This window comes from Aulonocara sp. 'chitande type north' Nkhata Bay, linkage group LG23 (genome assembly GCF_057382095.1).
Source record: "Aulonocara sp. 'chitande type north' Nkhata Bay isolate Kocher_YH1m ecotype deep benthic linkage group LG23, A_spYH_male_GT1.1, whole genome shotgun sequence".
NCBI lineage: Eukaryota > Metazoa > Chordata > Actinopteri > Cichliformes > Cichlidae > Aulonocara > Aulonocara sp. 'chitande type north' Nkhata Bay.
The window spans coordinates 15,168,681-15,186,372 of record NC_141365.1 but is presented as its reverse complement, the minus strand read 5'-3'; the positions used below and the strand labels follow the sequence as shown (position 1 = coordinate 15,186,372).

The 17,692-nt window shown below is 39.4% G+C and overlaps 1 protein-coding gene across 2 annotated transcripts in view; it reads left to right on the top strand.

Annotated features, from left to right (window-relative positions):
* rab6ba (RAB6B, member RAS oncogene family a) overlaps positions 1 to 17,692 on the top strand; it is a 73,605-nt gene that overhangs the window by 49,240 nt on the left and 6,673 nt on the right. For both annotated transcript variants that reach the window (XM_086281610.1, XM_086281611.1), the window contains exons 5-7: positions 2,970 to 3,081; positions 8,971 to 9,064; positions 11,312 to 11,378. In XM_086281610.1, the coding sequence (XP_086137736.1) occupies positions 2,970 to 3,081; positions 8,971 to 9,064; positions 11,312 to 11,378 (273 nt within the window). The remainder of the gene's footprint in view (positions 1 to 2,969; positions 3,082 to 8,970; positions 9,065 to 11,311; positions 11,379 to 17,692) is intronic.

Sequence of the window (17,692 nt, the reverse complement as noted above, 5' to 3'; positions counted from 1 at the left end):
TGTGTGTGTGAGCCATGTTTCCATGAAGCGCATCACACTGCACCCATGTGTCTTAATCAGCACTCTGAGCTCATCAGTCTTGTTGCCTGAGGATCTCTCCTTCCCCATATGACGCTGGAACCGTTTATGTTTCCTCTTCTTAGCTCCAGCTCTGCAGCCCCGTCATCTCCTTAGTGTCTCCTCCAGGTCAACAGGTCTTGTTCCGTTTAGCGTCGCTGGTGTACTCGGCGGCATCATTTATTCCCATGTAGCTGTCTTTTGGCAAACTGGAAAAAACACAGTGAGAAAGGAAAACAGGTGCATAGAGCAACAAAGATATATTAGTTATTAAAATTTGAGATGGTGAACTCTTGATAAACTGTTCCAATATTTGCTTTTTTCCCTTTACTGACAGCAGAGTCAGACAAAACACCCACTGTGGCTTTTCAGAGGGTTAAATGTGTTTTATTATCTGCAGGCAGAAGAGCTGCAGAGTATTGAGAGGGGCCCTATATTAACTGTGCACCCTTCATACTCACAGCTCTAATCATATGATGCATTAATTCTGTACAGGTAGCTCTTTTCACAACATGGCACACAATAGCCTGTCTATGTTTATTAATTATTAACACTAATAATGCCGCAGTTACTCTGCTAAAAGGCATGCTGGGTAATGGTTAGTGGGCAGATAATATGTTGAGGCTTATGTCCTTTAATTGTTCTTACAGGGAGCTTAAATTTGCTCATAAAGTGCTCATAAAACTTAGAACTAATGCATGCTGATTGGGCCTTTAAGGATTTATGACAGGGTAGGCTCCCTTAATAGTTCCTGTTTCCAAACGATAACTCCAACAGACGTTAGGAGCGTAGTCAAAGTCCATCAGAAATGTCCAGGTGTGTAGAAGAAGAAGCTCTTTGTGGTGGTTGATGCTATCTAGAGGCTGATACTATAAAATCTCTGCTGCTTCTCACTTTCTAAAGTGGCTCATGAGGCTGTGATGTCATTAAGGTATTTTACTCCAATTAAAAGAAATAAAAGTGAACCGTATCTAGTGTCTTAACTACTTTGATCAAAAAGCTTCAGAAAGCCCCTTCTGGAGTAGCTTGCCGGCACTCCCTTTGAAACAGGAAGTCAACGGAAGTTCTCCATTATATTAGAGATTGGTTTAGAGATTGCAACAAGGAACAGGTGAGGTAAAGATAACGTTACTCAAGGCTAACAGGTGTTTTTCCTGAAGACGGAATTGTTTGTAAGTCCAAGCAGAGTTTATTTGAAGCTGCACTTTATTAACACTAACCAGCCAGATGTTTAACTTCAATTGAAAACGGCAGCATTAAAAAGTGACCTCATATCGACCCGAGAAGCAAAACAGGTGGTTAAGACCTGACTCTGTGAAATCTTATTGAAGAGTAAAGTTCATTGTTTGTGTTGTCCAATTTTAATTATTCTGTGTACTGCTCACAGAAGAATGAGCTGCTCTAAACTTACATAAAGGCCATCGGATGCTTTGGCTGGAGGACCCTGAGCTACACCTGCTGAAGTCATTCCTACTTCACATTTTGTATCTTATTTTGTAAAACAGTTGGATTTCCACAATCAGATTCTACAAATATCACGTTTCATCTCGATATTTCCCATCAAAAGTGATTGAAACAAATAGGAGCAAAATTTTTGTCACTTAGATTTCATTTCACGTTCCGATTTATCTTTCCACCCTTAACAACAACCATTTTTCTGCTTCTCCACAACATATTTCTTTCTGGTTTTGCTTCTCCTTGTACTGTGTAGCTTTATCTGGATCATGTTTTCTGTCCAAAAGAGAAAACAATTGAGACACTCAGCATGTGGGAAATTAATTTTAACCCCGCTTTATTAAAAAACACTATCCACTCCTCCTTAACCCATGTTCTCTTTAGCCTTGAAAAAAACATGGAGTCTTGTCTCATCAAATTCCCAGTCCAAGAATACAACATGACCCTTTATCTACATGCAGGCCAGCATGCATACTCATTCAACCCGACAAGGTCAAAGGAATTTATTAGCAACCTTAACATGTTCCAGAGCCAGAAGTAGCTGTGTTGTATGTTGATTTATTGTATATTTCCATATACAGTACTAACCATATTCATGTGCACTTCAATACGCCCTCTACCAGCTAATATTTTTTGACCGGGAGTCATTTTTAAAACTGTAAATCTTCTTTATTAATGCAAGATTATCAGTGAGGTTCTAACTGTTACTACTGTTTTTCACAGTGAAATTACAAAATTACATATTTTCCAACACTGATGGGAAAAAAAACTACAAAAGTCCAACCAAAAAGGAGAAAAATAAATAAATTCAAGACTGAAATGATAAATTTATATGAAAACAGTGGCAAATTTAATAGAAATGATTGACTAATGATAATTATTAAGTAATCAATAATTACATGGAGAAACTAGTATAACTTTGCTGAAAAAATGTCACACTGGGAGAAAAAATAAAACAAATCTATGAGAAATATTTTAGAAAAAAACAGTGAATTTCCAAGAAAAACATGAAAAATTTGTGCGAAAATCATCATTTATTAGGTTTTCGTTATCAAACCTGAAAACCAAAAGTGAATTACGTTTTCGTGTTTTTGTCACCCATTCAATAGAAATACATCGTCTACAGCAAAATTAGAAAATAATCTGATATCATATTTTGTCTTGTGGATTAAAAAGAAAAATCTTTACACAGTCTGATAGTGACTCGAATTTTGCCTAGAACATTTTTTGCATTATTTTATGATAAACAACATCATAAAATGTCATACATTTTCGTAAATGGGACACACAGCCTTATAATTTATTACAATCCTTTTTATTATACAAATAGATTTTCCTGTGGGGCACCTGTGTTGGCACTACCACGCATGTTTAAAAATCAAATCAAATGTCAGTCATTTGAGTCTGATGTTAGTTTTTTAACAGTTTTCTTTTTTATATTTTAATTTTTTCAACAGATGTCAATTCTTTCCAGCAGACATCAAAATGGATCGATGATGTGAGAACGGAGCGAGGCAGTGATGTCATAATCATGCTTGTTGGCAATAAAACAGACTTGGCAGACAAGAGGTATGTCGCTCTGATCTAATGAACAGATCTTTGTTGGAGAGACAAAACTGAAATCAAGCAAGTTTGATGCAAAAGTTAAAATTTAGATCTTGTCAGTTACATTGGTGTTCATGAATGTTGAATTATAAAGGATGATCCGGTGTATCCTCTGATAAAAGAGAATAAGCATTTTTATCAGAGGATTTACCATCATTTGGCCAGATTTGGCTAGAACCGACAACATTGTAAAGAAAAAGTAAATAATGTGCTACCGCAAATTCCCAAGAAAGCAGCCTGCTTTGATGATGGATTAGCTCTGTTTTTCTGTGGAGGGTTTCCTGGAACGCCCACATCTGGAAACCTTCCAACAGGAGAGGAGGTGACCCTGTTTGTTTACCGAGATCAGCCACAGTCTTTTGGAGTTTAAGAGTCAGAAATGTGAAAATGAATCAGTCTGCGATGTGTTCTACAGTAGCACGGATCACAGATTCTGACCTGAGATTGATGCGGTGAATATGACAGTCAGGGTTGATCTTTCCACACAGGAGTGTGGCTGCTCCTCTGCATAGGCCCATTGCAGCTGCTGCTCCATCAGTTTCAAAGTCAATAAACCATGCGGGTTGTGACGCCTTCATGCCATGGCTTTGTAACTGCAGCTGTTGTAGGATGAAAGGCGGGGCATACCTGAGGAGGTCATCAGTATGTTGCAGCCAGCTGATGTTAGATGTTGGACTGAAAAATCTTATATAAATATTTACGCCACCCCAATGAGAAATAAACTGGCTATGCTTATTACTATTATTATTAGTATTATTATTATAGTGATTATGGGGGGGGGGGCTCCTGTATTTGGAGGACTTCCTGTCAGACAGCCTGCTTCAAAGAGGGAAAATTATTGCTTGCTTTAGTGTTTTCGTCTGTAGGGACACTTGAGCATCATGAGCTGTGTGCATGAGGGAATTCATTTTTATTCATATTCTATATGAAGCTGCCGACTGTGTCTGTGGAGGAAAGAGTAGGTGAGAAACTGCTGATGAGACGCAGTGTTTAATAAACCTGAGATTGATTTCAAGTGGGCCGGCTGAAAAAAAAAACAGGGTAGACGTGAGAGGACATGGAGCAGAAATATACGTTAGTGGACAGGAGAAAATAAAGAGAGAATTGAACCATAAAATTACTTTTGTCCTGGTGCAAAAATGTGTTGATGTGTATAAAATGCAGGCTGGAGATCAATTTCAGATGGTAAAAACTATGTGATGTGAAAATTGAATGAAAATGACCAGCAAGTCTTTTAGAAAGTTACTGCCTTTTTCTCCGCCTTTTTTTCTGAAACCATTTAGAAGTGCAAAACATTTAACTTACCCACTACATGTTATTTATTTATGCAGAGTATGTGTTGAAATACAGACGGAGACAAAGCCTAGTGCAGCCAAGCTGTTATATCAGTTAAAATAACCAAATTGATGATATTATTATACAGTTTTTTTAATTTTGTTTTTGTTTACATAAAAACATTTGTTGTCAGGAAGTCCAAGAAGTACATCCAGCAAACTGTGACATTACAATGTGGGCATACCTTATACCTTAGTAAAATTTTTACCCATGAGTTATCTGCCAAGCTGAAGTTTTGGTGGTTTGCTAGTCTGGAGATTTCAGGTGTGTGTTAACACTATGCTCTAAGAAACTGGAAAAAATGAAAGAGCTAGAACTCAGACTATAAGGGCCTCGGTTAGCATGTTCACCTCATACAAATAAATATTAATTAATTATTCTAGAGTCAAATGTGAGGCAGACTGGGTAATTAACAGGACAATGATCCCAAGCACAGCAACAAATCTCCAAGAGAATGTCATGGTGTGTCCTTGGTATGTCCTTGGTGTGACCCAGTATTTTGTATTTAATCTATATTTCTTGATTATTTGTTATTCATGGTTATAGTTCTCTTGAGGTTATATTTTGTTGTTCTAGCTTCTAATTTCAGTCAGTGTATCTTCCCAGTGTCCGTGTCATGTCTTCTCTGTGCTTTTTTTCCCTGTTCCACAGTTCATGCTTCTGTCTCAGTGTCAAGTCCGCGTCTCTGTGTTATACGTCCTGTTTTACTTTGACAGTCTTTGTCTTGTTAGGTCTGATTACTCCCAGTTGTGCGCTCCTCCTGTGTCTCATGCTGTCTGTTATTCCCTCTGTGTTCCTAACCAAATTCTAGTTCGTAATTCCTGGTTTGTTTTCGTAGTTTAAGTTTCCTAGTATTAGTTCCCTGAGTCTACATGACTCAGGGAACTACATGCTGTAGTAGGTTTTTCTACACACTGCTTCTGTATTTTGGTTTAGTTTTTGTTAAATAAATAATGTAGAATAGAATAGAATAGAATAGCCCTTTATTGTCATTGTACATGTGCAAAGAAATTGTAATTGCTCCACACCAGCTGTGCCGGAATACAATATAAAAAGTAGACAGTAGGAATAAATAGCAAATATATATATGTACACACATGTATACAAAATAAGAGAAAGGCACGTGTGTCATTTGTTGTTGCATTACTTTTACATTAATTCTAAGACCTGATAGGGACCGGCTAATTCTTTATTGTGTCCTGACGTGTAAAACCTTTGAACTGACAGAGGATGAACTTTCTTTTTTTCCCATGATTGTATGAACCACAGCCAGTTTGACTGAATGATAAATGACCTCACAGTGCTTCCCATTGTTCCCGCCACACCACTGGAAGGGTCAGTTCCTGTGGGGAAACAAAAGGCTATGAAAAGTAACAGAACTTTGGTTATAAATGGTTATAAATGACCGCTTGCTAACTGGAAGGTTGACATTGAGCGTGGTAACGAATGAAACGTAAGAGTAGGTTTCTGTCTGTAAACATGGGTGCGAGAACTAAAACCGATCCCCTGATTTACTGATTAAATGTAAATATACTCAGGAAGTCTTTATCTTTCTTTCTCCATTTGTGAAATACAAAACTTTACTGAATGTTGGGTTTTCCTCCACAATCAAGTAATTTAAATGTTATGGCCAGCTTTATTTTAGCATGCAGTAGCAGCAACTTTGACGGCCTTAGAGAGAAATTCCCTTTGGCATGTTTGTGTCTGAACTCTCAGCCTGTCAGTAACTGTGAAGGGGAAGCAGGAAAAAATGCTGCTGATTGCAACTTTCAGAATGTGTCTCGCTGGACCTGTCAATAGAGGTTCATGGCCACAAAAACAACAGGCGAAGTAAAAAAGCTCTGGTTTGAGGTTACACTGAGACTGCGTGGGAGCTGCAGGTCTGCAGTGGTGTATACACACACATAAATTATCCCACGCAGTGTAAGAAGTATATTTATCATCTTCAGCTGGTGGAATTTCAGGTGATGTCTTTATATGTTTAATAAGCTTCAAGCTATTTTAGAAATGTGTGCCTCCAGCTAAAGTGCTTAAACTCACTGAACCTTTTTGTCTTTAATTTGATGATAATTTAGCTTCGGTGCAGTTTAGTTTTTCCTTTAATGCAGTGTGGACGTTAAAGCCTTCCAGTAAATGTTCCGTGGTATAGAAGTAAAGGCTGTTCAGTGCATTAACATCACCTCACCATCCTCTTCCAGCGTGCTTAGGTAAATCAGTAGTTCCAAGCCTGACAGCAGTTTGTTGAAATCAGTGCAGGAAATCTGAAACCCTGCAGGTTTTTAGTGCTCCAGTTTCAACCAGCAAAATCTTAATGAAACAATACTACATAGTGTCCTATCTCTTGCTTATGTGCTTGGACTTGCAACAGATGATACTCCATAATTGTTACCATTATACAATATATTACAATGCAAACAGCTTTTTGTACAGGAAATTCACTGACAGCTGTACAGACTGTTCTCAGCCTCTTCAGGCAATTTGTGACTAACACTGAACATTTTCCTATGTAATATGTGCACATCATTTTTGTTAGATGACATTTTTTTTTTCCTTTCAGTTAACTAAAATCATTTTTCCACAAACAGCTTTAGTTTCTAGTTGACTACAGTGTCCATGTAGGCATAAGAAAAGCATCAATATTAGTTTGGTGGAGCCATATTTTGGACTTCATGTGAATGCAAGCCTTGAACCTGCATTCTTTTTAGGCCAGCAGGGGGCGACTCCTCTGGTTGCAAAACCCCTTTTTTTATTTTTATTTATTTATTTATTTTTTTACCTTTACAACGATTTTAAAATAAGTCATTGTTAAATTTTTTAAGATTTCTTGAGGAGAAACAGAGATTCATGTGTGGTGATGTGCTGTGGTGTGATGAAATGATTATCAGGAGGAGCACCTCTCTGAGCTGGGCTCTCTTTGTGTTTGTTGCTTTGTTTATTCATGTGTGGTGGAGCTTTTCACAGTGCTTAGTGCTTAGGGGAGATAAAGTATGCAGAGTTTAGGTACCGTACATCCCCAGGAGCTCTGTATCAGAGAAATCTAGTGTGCATCATACACCAGGCAGCCTCAGCTATGCGAGGCCTGGTGTGAAGACAGGAAGCAGCTCACCACATTGTTTTAGTCCCTTTTTCTTCTTCTATGTTTTTGATCCTACATCTTACCCCCAACCATGTCTTGACATGCAGACAAGAGGAGCTAGGGATCAAATCTCCAATCTTGCGACCTGATCTACCTTCTAAGCCACAGCCACGCCCTGCTGACCCTTGATGTCAGAACTGAGCTGAAAAGTTCAGCCTCATTCAACCAGTTGTCACCAAAACTGCTTATCCAATACGGGCACTGGTTCCCTGCGTGCTCTTCCAAATCCTGCACAAATGTGATTGGTCAATTTGACTCAAACTACAAGCAGAAAGCCATAAAAAAATCCACAAAACCATCACTTGTTGGTATCCACCCTGAGGCTGTTTGGTGCATGTTTTTCTCCCAGCTTCACTGTTAAACCTAAAATCCAAAAGTCTATACATATAAAAAAAAGAATCACCTGGTCTGGTAAAGTGTATTTTAATGAAAAGGAAATAATGATCAAATCAGTGCTTTTGTGAAGGGATTTGATTACTGTGAGTGACATTATTGTTGGGATAATCTGTGCCGCGAGAGAGAGCTGATGTCAGTCATTTCGATTACAACTGTAGTGCTTTTCAAGTGTGCGTGAGCGTTGCTAGGATGCCACATATCCCACATCCATCACGCACTTTTCTTTCCAACTGCTTGTCTGATGATGACTAAGGCACCATGTTGTTTAAGTTGGAAGTCAGACAAATGCATCCAGAAATAGTCCCAGAAGCTCTGGTGCAACTCTGTCAGGTGGTGTTATTATGTAAATATGTCTCTAGTGCACTGTTTTCTGTTCTCGCTGCAGGAACTTCTATTTCTATCCCCGAATCTCTTTCTTCTGCGCAAACGTGACGTTACTGAAAGAGGCAGGAAGCGGTAAAATATGAGGCTGCCGTGTTTGAAGCTTTGAAGAGATCAGTCGGATGTTTTTAACGGAGTAAACACCTAACAATGCTTTCTGTGAGGACAGACTGGTCTAGTTTTCCGGGGCCGATTTAAGCCGCTTGTCTTAACGAACCTGCTGGCTGTTGAGGCTGTGGAGTCAGCAGGATTGAGCTGATCTCTCTGTTTGTGTTAATGGACACCTGACACAGTCTCAGTTTCACAGCGAGAGCCAAACAATCGCTGCCAGATTCATTAAAATGTAATGCAAATTGGCTGTTATTAATTTCTCCCAGGACAAAGTAATTAATCACTTTCAGCACATTAGCCAAGCCTGGTGTATCCTCACAGCCTAAAATAATAAGCTGCTAATCGTGCACTTCACAGTGAGTCTCTCTGCAGCATCCATTTGTCTTTGATGAATGTTAATATGACAAAATTAGCCTTGGCTTTGTGTCCAGATAAACAGTGTATTATTATCTCCAATCTGCAGTGTTTTGATTGAAACGACTCTTCATTTACAGGCAAATCACAATCGAGGAAGGCGAACAGAGGGCTAAAGAGCTGAGCGTCATGTTCATAGAGACCAGTGCCAAGACGGGTTACAACGTCAAACAGGTGAGTGGGTTCAGAGAGAGCCTTGTGTTGAGCGTTTGCCATTTCTCCCTGTGAGTGACAGGTGCAGTCACTGAAAAGCTGCCTGGATGGAGGGCAGCTTAAAGGTGCCCCGTGGAGATTTTTGTTTACATTCACTGTGTGCGTCCCTGAGGTCTGATAAACACGCAGAAGAGACTTCCTGTCTCATAAAACGGTTTCACGGCCGATTTCTTTCTTAATACGTGATTTGCATTCAACGTGCCTTGCTGGCAGTCTTCAGGTTTCAGTATGTTGAATCCTGGATCCTTAAATAGCATCTCAGGCCTCATCATTCCACATCTGTAGCTGCATGTGGGAGCATTTTGGCCACTGGCATGTTGGCTTTTTGGAGACAGCAGTGACCATATTATTTAGGGTGGAGTGCTGAGTTGTATGCTAAAGTTTGCTGGCTTGGTTATTAAGCTTGTTATTAAGATTGTATGGGAGCGTCACACAGACACAGATACCTGCTAATTAGTGCTCAGCAACATCCAAATAAAATCCCAGAATTTCACTCATCAAAGGTGAAGCTCCCACTTCTTGGACAGTCTGTTCAGTACAATTACCCGCACAGCAAGCCAAGTTATTTAATATAATTATTATTTGTTACCAGGCTTATGACCTGCTGTGCCTGTTCCCTTCGCTCATGTGTGAAACCACAGACATTTGTCATGTTTTTCTTTTTATTTATTTCTTCATTAAAATACTGTAAGTGGTGAGCTGGCAGTGTGACTGTTAAATAGTTAATTCTGATTGATTAACACATGAACAACAGCACAAACATGATCCAGAGATCCAGTTAGGGATTCCAGTTAGCTGAGGTGAAGCTAACTGGAAAACCGAACTGGAATATGCCTCTATTCCTGTAATACCGTGGCTGAATCATAGCAAACTTCACTTGATGAGGATGGAGTGTTTCTTCCTCCATATTTATACCCTCCATGTTTATTTTAGCTGCAGTGTGTTCACATCCAAAACAGAGAATGGTGCAATAAAGCTGTTTTTTATCGAAAAATTCATTTGTTAGCACTGTTGGTCAAAAACTCGGCCCTGCTGCTGCTACCAAGGCAAAGCTCTGCATTCATTCTCTAAATGACATTTACTTACTAACACTAATGTTTAGAAAAGATTTAGGGCTTTCAGATACAAAGAGAAGCATAGCCTGGTTCATCAAAGGTGTTTCTGTTCCTGAACAGATGATCTTTGTTGGAAACAATGACTGTCTGTGAAGTTAATAAGCAGTGAGATGAAGGGAAGCTGCACTGTGTCTGTCAGTGAATGGTGTTCCTGGCGGGCGCCTCGCTCGCCACACAGCAGCGGAGACAGAGGAGGCTATTCTTCACCTTATTTCTGGGCACTAACAGTGAAATGGCACCGCTGAACAGAGCACTGTGAGACCTGCCGAATAAAGGTCACAGTCCTGCCTTTTACAAGCTGCTGGGCTGTGCCAGCCTTACAGCAGAAGGCATTTATTTTTATTACCTATACTGGTCTATAAACATGATTTGTTATCGGGGTGTAACTTGTCACAGATTGCCGACAAGATATTTGGGGTCATTTTAAAATGGTGTTATCATTTGCAAATTTGTGACTTTAGAGTAATTCGATGAAGAATCCTCCAACCTGGCCCATCACTGTCAGCTGACTTTTTTGTGTATAATAATTTTAATATTTTTAATGAAATTTTAATGAAAATTTTTACGTGATATACAATGAATATTTTCTGCCTTACAGGCACGTCCAAATTTGTTACATTTGATGAAATGTTCAGGACTGAAGACATGTTTAGGCTCTGTTATAAACTGTAGCCAAACATCAGTGGCACAATCTAAAGAACAGGCATGGCTCACCCCCAAGCCTCTACTTTATTTATTTATTTATTTTAATAAGGGGTTATCTGATTCGCTCCTTGTCTGGCTTCTCACCCGGATCTAATTTGCCTTGGGAAAATTGCCTCAGACAACATAACTCACATTTTCTGTTTAGATTTCCTTGATGTGGAGTGGCCCAGCTCATATTTTTCAGAGGATTTATTTATCCCTTCCCCAGCTCTTTCAATTAATAATGTAATACTTTAATGTAATAACAATTAATATGCTTTATTTTGTATTTACCTTTATTTTTTTGACCCTAATATGCCACCACCTGAGCTAATCAGCAAATGTATTAGGATTAGATTAGACGCTAAGTGTTGTGTGACCCTGTCTTTATTCTGCTCTTGTTTTTCAGCTGTTTCGGCGTGTAGCTGCTGCCCTTCCAGGGATGGAAAGCATGCAAGAAACCAGCAAAGAAGGGAGTATCCTTTAAGCAGCAGGCACATTATTGTTGGTTTGCATGGTTCTTCTCTTACACACCAGCATCTAATGTCACTGTACCACCCACCCTTTACCGGTCGCTTCACTCGAACTGTATTTTTGTTATTTGGTCGTTGTGTGCTTTGCCCCCACAATCCTAGCAGGTGCAGTTAAAAATAAGGGAAAATACAGACAGTATAAAACACTGTTGAGTCACTTGTAGGTTTTGAACAGTCGAAAGTGTCCTTGTTAACATTTTGGCTGACGGCAGACTGCAGACACACACGAGTTCAGTCAGTAAGTAATTCGTCAATGACGTATGACTTTGTGATTTTGCGTCTGCATATGATCACAGTGGATTTTTAATCAAAGAACATGTGTTTGAAGTGCAGACATTCAGCTTTTATTCATGAGATTTAACTAAAAATTTGCGTTAAATTATATCCATTTTTATACAATCCCCTGTTTTCAGATTAATCTAATGTTCATTCAAATACAGATATTTGTTCTACTGGTTCTTTCTCTATGATATGAAATCTCTTTTTTCCCAGTATTAGTAAATCTTTTATTTAAATTAGGTATTTTAGTTTTAGGGTTTTGTTTTTTTGTTTTGTTTTTTACTATCAGTCAAATTTGTAACAAACAGCTACCTTTTTGATTCTAGTTAACACATTTCTAATTGAAGTAGCACTAAAATGAAATTGTTCTGTGGGTTCATAACCTTGATAAACTGACATCCATTACAAAATCACATTACAGTCCTAAAACAAGGATCACATTGTGTTTCTGCACAGGCCTGAGCTTGAGGTGGTAGACCTTCATATAGTTAGCCAGTCTTCTTTTTTTTCTTCTTTTTTTTACCATATATTAACTCATTTCGCCCGCTTTAATATAGTTATGTAGAGATTGTCTGATAGTAGATTAGATATCCCTTTATTATTTGCACTAATATAGCCTTTATAAGCATGATTAAATCTTTAATTAGACTCAGTCTGTTGTTTTAAATAATAAATTTCCAAGAATTTGGAATTAATTGCATTAGCTATTCAGCTTCTTTTTGTAATTGAATTCAAATACATTTTAAACCCTCCTAAAAAAAACGTAATATCGCAAAAAACTGAGAAAAGAGGAAACATTCTGTTTTCATGCCATCAGTCACCGCACAGGTGGTGAACTCTATTTAATAGACGACTGCCACCCGTCTAATTAAAGTGTTTTCAGCGCGACACTCTCAGGTTTTTGTTTTTTGTTTCATCGCTGGTGCCTGACAGGCAAAGGAGGGGGCGGTCAGTCAGACACTCAGTACCTGCGGTTTTGTCTGCAGTGTCTCAGGTTTGCTCATTTAAACAGTGACAGGAGTCTCAGCCATCAGCTGCATACACCTGTCCTGACTGACACCTCATATCTGCTGCTGCCAGCCGAGCATGTCACAGCTTCACCTGCGGACGGTTTGTCGGGACCTGAAGCATTAAACCCTGGCACAGTACGCTTTTTATTCAGGAAGTAGGAGGACCGTGAATGCTGCAAAACACATGAATTTTCACAGAGTGATTACTGCATCACAGATAGTTCTCCAAACTAATGAATAATAAACTTGTTTGAAAGAGTAATCTACTATTACTATGAAATAAAACACAAACGGCTAATTTATTAATTTATTTATAATTATTCTACAGAAAACAAGTGTTTACAAGTAAGAAGTCACAGCATTAACATTTAATCACCACATTATTACTTTGAAAATCAGCCTGCCTGGGATGGTCTAAGCCTGGGTGCTGGAGAGTAGAGTTTGTCTGTTAAGTAAACCTCAAATTAAGGAGTGCAGTCTAGTCAAGCAAAACTGGACCAGAGCTTTAACCTCTTGAAATACTTGAGTGTCTTTGAGAGTTTGCCTAACCAGTCTACGGGGCTTTTGCCTTGGAGAAAGGATTTCATTGCGTCCCTTGAGGTGTCGTCTGGAGATTCCTGCATGCCTTCAACCGTAGCGAGGCCCCAGTGGGCACTGAACTGGGTCAGAGCTGCCCTTCTGTTCTTGAGCTATTCGGTGGAGGATGCTGGAATCAGTGGTCTTGCCTCGCCCCTGGCTTCACCGAGCGGTGACCTCTAACTCACACTGGGCCAGTTTGCTGTTAAGTGTGAAGCAGCTGGGATGAGAATCAGCACCGCCACGACCTGGAGTAGTCACTCTGGATTGAGGATGAGTTAAGTTGCTTCCCCAAGTGGAGGAGCCAAAGTATACTGGGGTCTTGTTCAGTTGGTGAAGCCCTTAAAAGCCCTTTTCCCTAATTCTGTTCTGATTTTTGGGCCAATCAATTGTATGATATTGTGAGAACAAAGGCTGTATTGGTTGTGGTTTTTACACATATAAACAGATAAATAAGAGGGAACCAGCCCAAGGAGATTGATAGATAAAGACCAACCAATGGGAAAATCTGCAAATATACAAAGATTGACATTTAGCAGCAGCATACAAAGAACAATGATGTACACGATTTCCATAGCCAGTAATAAAACATAAAGCACAATGGCAGACAGCATCCAACCTCTTTAGGTATTGGCCAGGTGCATTCATAAAAAGCAGGTCACCTTCATCCAATAAAAGTCAAAAAGTTGCATGAATCAAGTGTTTTCTCACTTGGAGGGAGAAACAGGATTGATTTCTAAAAAAGTAACTTAGTTTTAGTTTTAACTAGACACAAGCCTTTGAATGTGAGTTTTAAACGACAAATTCTGATCTATAATGATCCCTAGATACTTGTAAGATGTCACCATTTCACAGAGCAGAGCGTTAAAGTGAAGCTGCTATTTACTGACTGAGAGAGGTCTAAACAGTCAGTAGTGGCCGAAAGAATAAATTGGCAGATATAGATGATGTTTTGTCCCTTAGAGATGGGGGCAAAGCTGTCCTTTAGTTCCTAATTTTGTGAATTACATATAATCGCTTTTAAGCTGTCACGGGGTTATTTGGTATTTATTACTTTGATACTACGTGGTACTTATTGCCTTTTCATTATTTAATGATCACCCTATTGTTACCATGTTATTTATGAGCTGTAAGTGCTGCTGATTTCATGTAAGGATGATTTTCAGCATTCTGCTTTCTGTGAAAATTCACTGCATGTTTTCGTATCTGATGTTAAAGGAGACAGATGAAGCCAGTGAGACAGATTTGGCTGTAATTTTCATCAATAACCCTCAGGCAGTCTGGGTTTCTGCTTTCATTTTTACAGTTGTTACTTTATCTGATTACATTTTTATACTCAACAGTGAGGTAGACTATTTCCCACATTTCTCTTTCTATCATAGATTTTTCGAGTCAAGAAAAACTAGCAGTTTTCAACCTAAAGTCTTCAGATCCCATTGCTTTTTCAGGCTTTGTAAAGTCATTTAAATTTCCCATCATGGCCTTTGTTCTGGGACCTCCTGTTCCTTCCATGTGCGTAAATCCCAACACAAAGTAGAACGAGCATCTGTGACAACACATATGACTTTAATTATGTCAGATGCAGCCTGAGAGGCGATGGTGGGGGGAAGGTGGGTTGCAAAGTGGGATGCACGTCTGATCTTTTTGATCTTCAGAATAAGGATGGTGATATCAAGCAGAAAAAGCCTCAAGTATTTGAGTTTTAGATTCTTGAAGATATTTCTCATCTGAAATACGTCTGCAGTTCTAAAAGCTGACTGGGAGTCGAAGGAATTTAATTTACTGGAGCTGTCACTTTGGAGGCAGGCCTGACATCACGTGGTTGTGACTTGTTGCCCCACCTTACCATGATGTGAGATACTAAGGTCACTCCGGTTGAGGTGGGAGCGGAGCTTGGGAAGGGATTTCAGGACTGCGTTATATATATGTGGCTGATAGTTGGTGTCATAGGCCACCACATCTATTCATAGATGGCCGTTCCAGTTGGACATGGATGGCCTCCTTTACTCATCACACCATCTGTTTTCTCTGTTGATTATGTGAACATTTCCATGTTCCCCTCATCTTTAATGGCGAATCTCTATCTGAGTCTTCTTTGATTATTCTTAAAATTTGTCTAGAACATATTTCGTGTCCATCTATGACATGTTTATATTATGGAACAGCTTAGAAAGGCACAAACTTGTCTGTATATTTATGATCTCTCAAGTCACACTGTATATCAGGACAGAAAGTAGGATTGAATAATACTGTGGTGAAGCACTGGTGAAGCAGGAGTGTCAGAGATATTCAGGTGTGCTATGTGGGGGCTGCTGTAACGTCACACTGCCATCTTCATGCAGGGATGCACTGCAGAGATCTAACGAGCTCACTTCTTTCTAAATTTCTTAAACTATGATGAGGAGGAGTGATTGCAGCATTAAAGTGTACATACAGCCACCTGATGTTTGTTTTAGATAGGCTTGAAAATGTGTGAATCATAATATAACCCATTCTGTGTCCTAAAACTGCTAGCAGAGGTAAACACGACCTGGCACCCAGCAGACAGAGCGAAGGAAACATTCTTTTAATTATGCCTAAAGCTGAGCTGCATTCACAGTTTCTGCTGCTAATGTTGTCATAGGCAACTAAGTGAGCAGTCTGTGAATATGTTCATGCAGCATTGCTCAGAGAATTTCATTACGTTTGTGCTGGTAGTGGCCATGATGTGCCCATTCTTCTTCAAATAAATAAGAAATAATACCACACGTACTGAAAATATTTCTACTGTAAGTTTGTCATCCTGTGGAGGTAAAAGTAACCGTAGCAACCGTATGAGAAGCGTAACCTGTGGTGGAAAATGCTTTTTAAACCTAAATTTGTCAACAGAGTCAACAAACATTTTATGATGTGTTATATGAGATTTATCTGGAAATTATTTCCTGGTCCCCAAACAAATGTCCAGAGGATTTACCGTCATGTCTGCTATGCTAGCTAACAGCAGTAGAAACTGAACTTTCATAATAAGAGCCCTGGTATTGTTGTCTTGACTGGTTGTCATGGGATGAATGGTGAGGCCAGTGCAGAAATCCTGCAGAACTGCACTCTTTTCAATGGCCAGCAGAGGGCAAGTCGTGAATTCAAAAAGAAATCAGGCCTGCAGCACCTTCGCTCTGGGACCACAGTAAACACTTTTATAATGACTTTATGCTGCACAGGGAGCTGCTTAGTAAAAGCTGTACTTTGGAAAACACACTATGACTGTATATAAAAGATGGATGTAGCTTCCTAGAAAAGTATGTTTATTATATAAAATATGGTCAAAAAAGATGATAAAACAGGAAATGCCTCAGAGGTTTGCATTTGGTGTCTCTCAGGCCTCGCTAGTCGAACCCAGTTTAGTTTTTACTAAGAGTTGTTCTGGTGTTATAAACTATCTAATAGATTCGGTAAGCTAACAGCACTCTGAGGTCCTTGGATCATTTCTTTATTGCAGCCATGTTTCCTGTTTTAATGAAGCATTATGGATGTAGGGTGCGAGCGGAGTGAGGTGGTGCGGTGATGGATGACAGGTGATGACAGCAGCTTTGTGGCTCTGCTGACACTGTCACTTAATGGAGCAACTCCTCTGTTATTGCATTGTGAATGTTATTAATCTCACCGGGAGAAGGGCGCAGATAGGCTGAGACCAGGATACACGTGTGGAAACTGCTTTTATTACAGTTGGATATTTGTCTTCATATTAAAGTGGTTCATCTCCAACTTCAGATTTTTAGTTTTGGATTCTTATAAAAGGTGCTTTGCATGAGTCACTGCTCCAAATAATCCTTACTTACTTAGTGTTTGAAGCCAGAGACATTAGAAGGATGACACAGCATGTCTTATTCACACGAGCACTTTTTTTCTACATCTGAGTGCTTTCTATCTAACGCTCACTCTCCGATGAATACATCAGCAGCTTTTGGGACTGGAGCACCCAAGAATTGAAACACAAATCTTCGGATTAGTAGATGACCTGCTCTACCTCCAGAACTAAAGCCACCCCGATAGATTTACATACAGAAATGTCCAACTTCTGAAAAGTATCCTAAAGTACATGCTCAGAACTCGGTTGGGACTCTGCTGAAGTGTCACTCAAGCCCAGATTGCTTTGATAGCAACCTTTAGCTCATCCATGTTTGTGGGTGTTTGTCATCGTCTCCTGTGTTCTTTGTGGGGTTCTGCAGTAGTCCTGGCACTGTGGGCAGGTGCTGGGAGAGGAAATTGGCATCCCCATTAAGCTCATTGACAGATGGAAGCATGCAGTGCTCTTAAGTCTCCTGATGGATGGCTGCTCAGTCACTGTAGACCAGTCAACACCAGCAGATGAAATGCACAAGTACTACTTTTTTTTTTTTCTTGGCTAACCATATC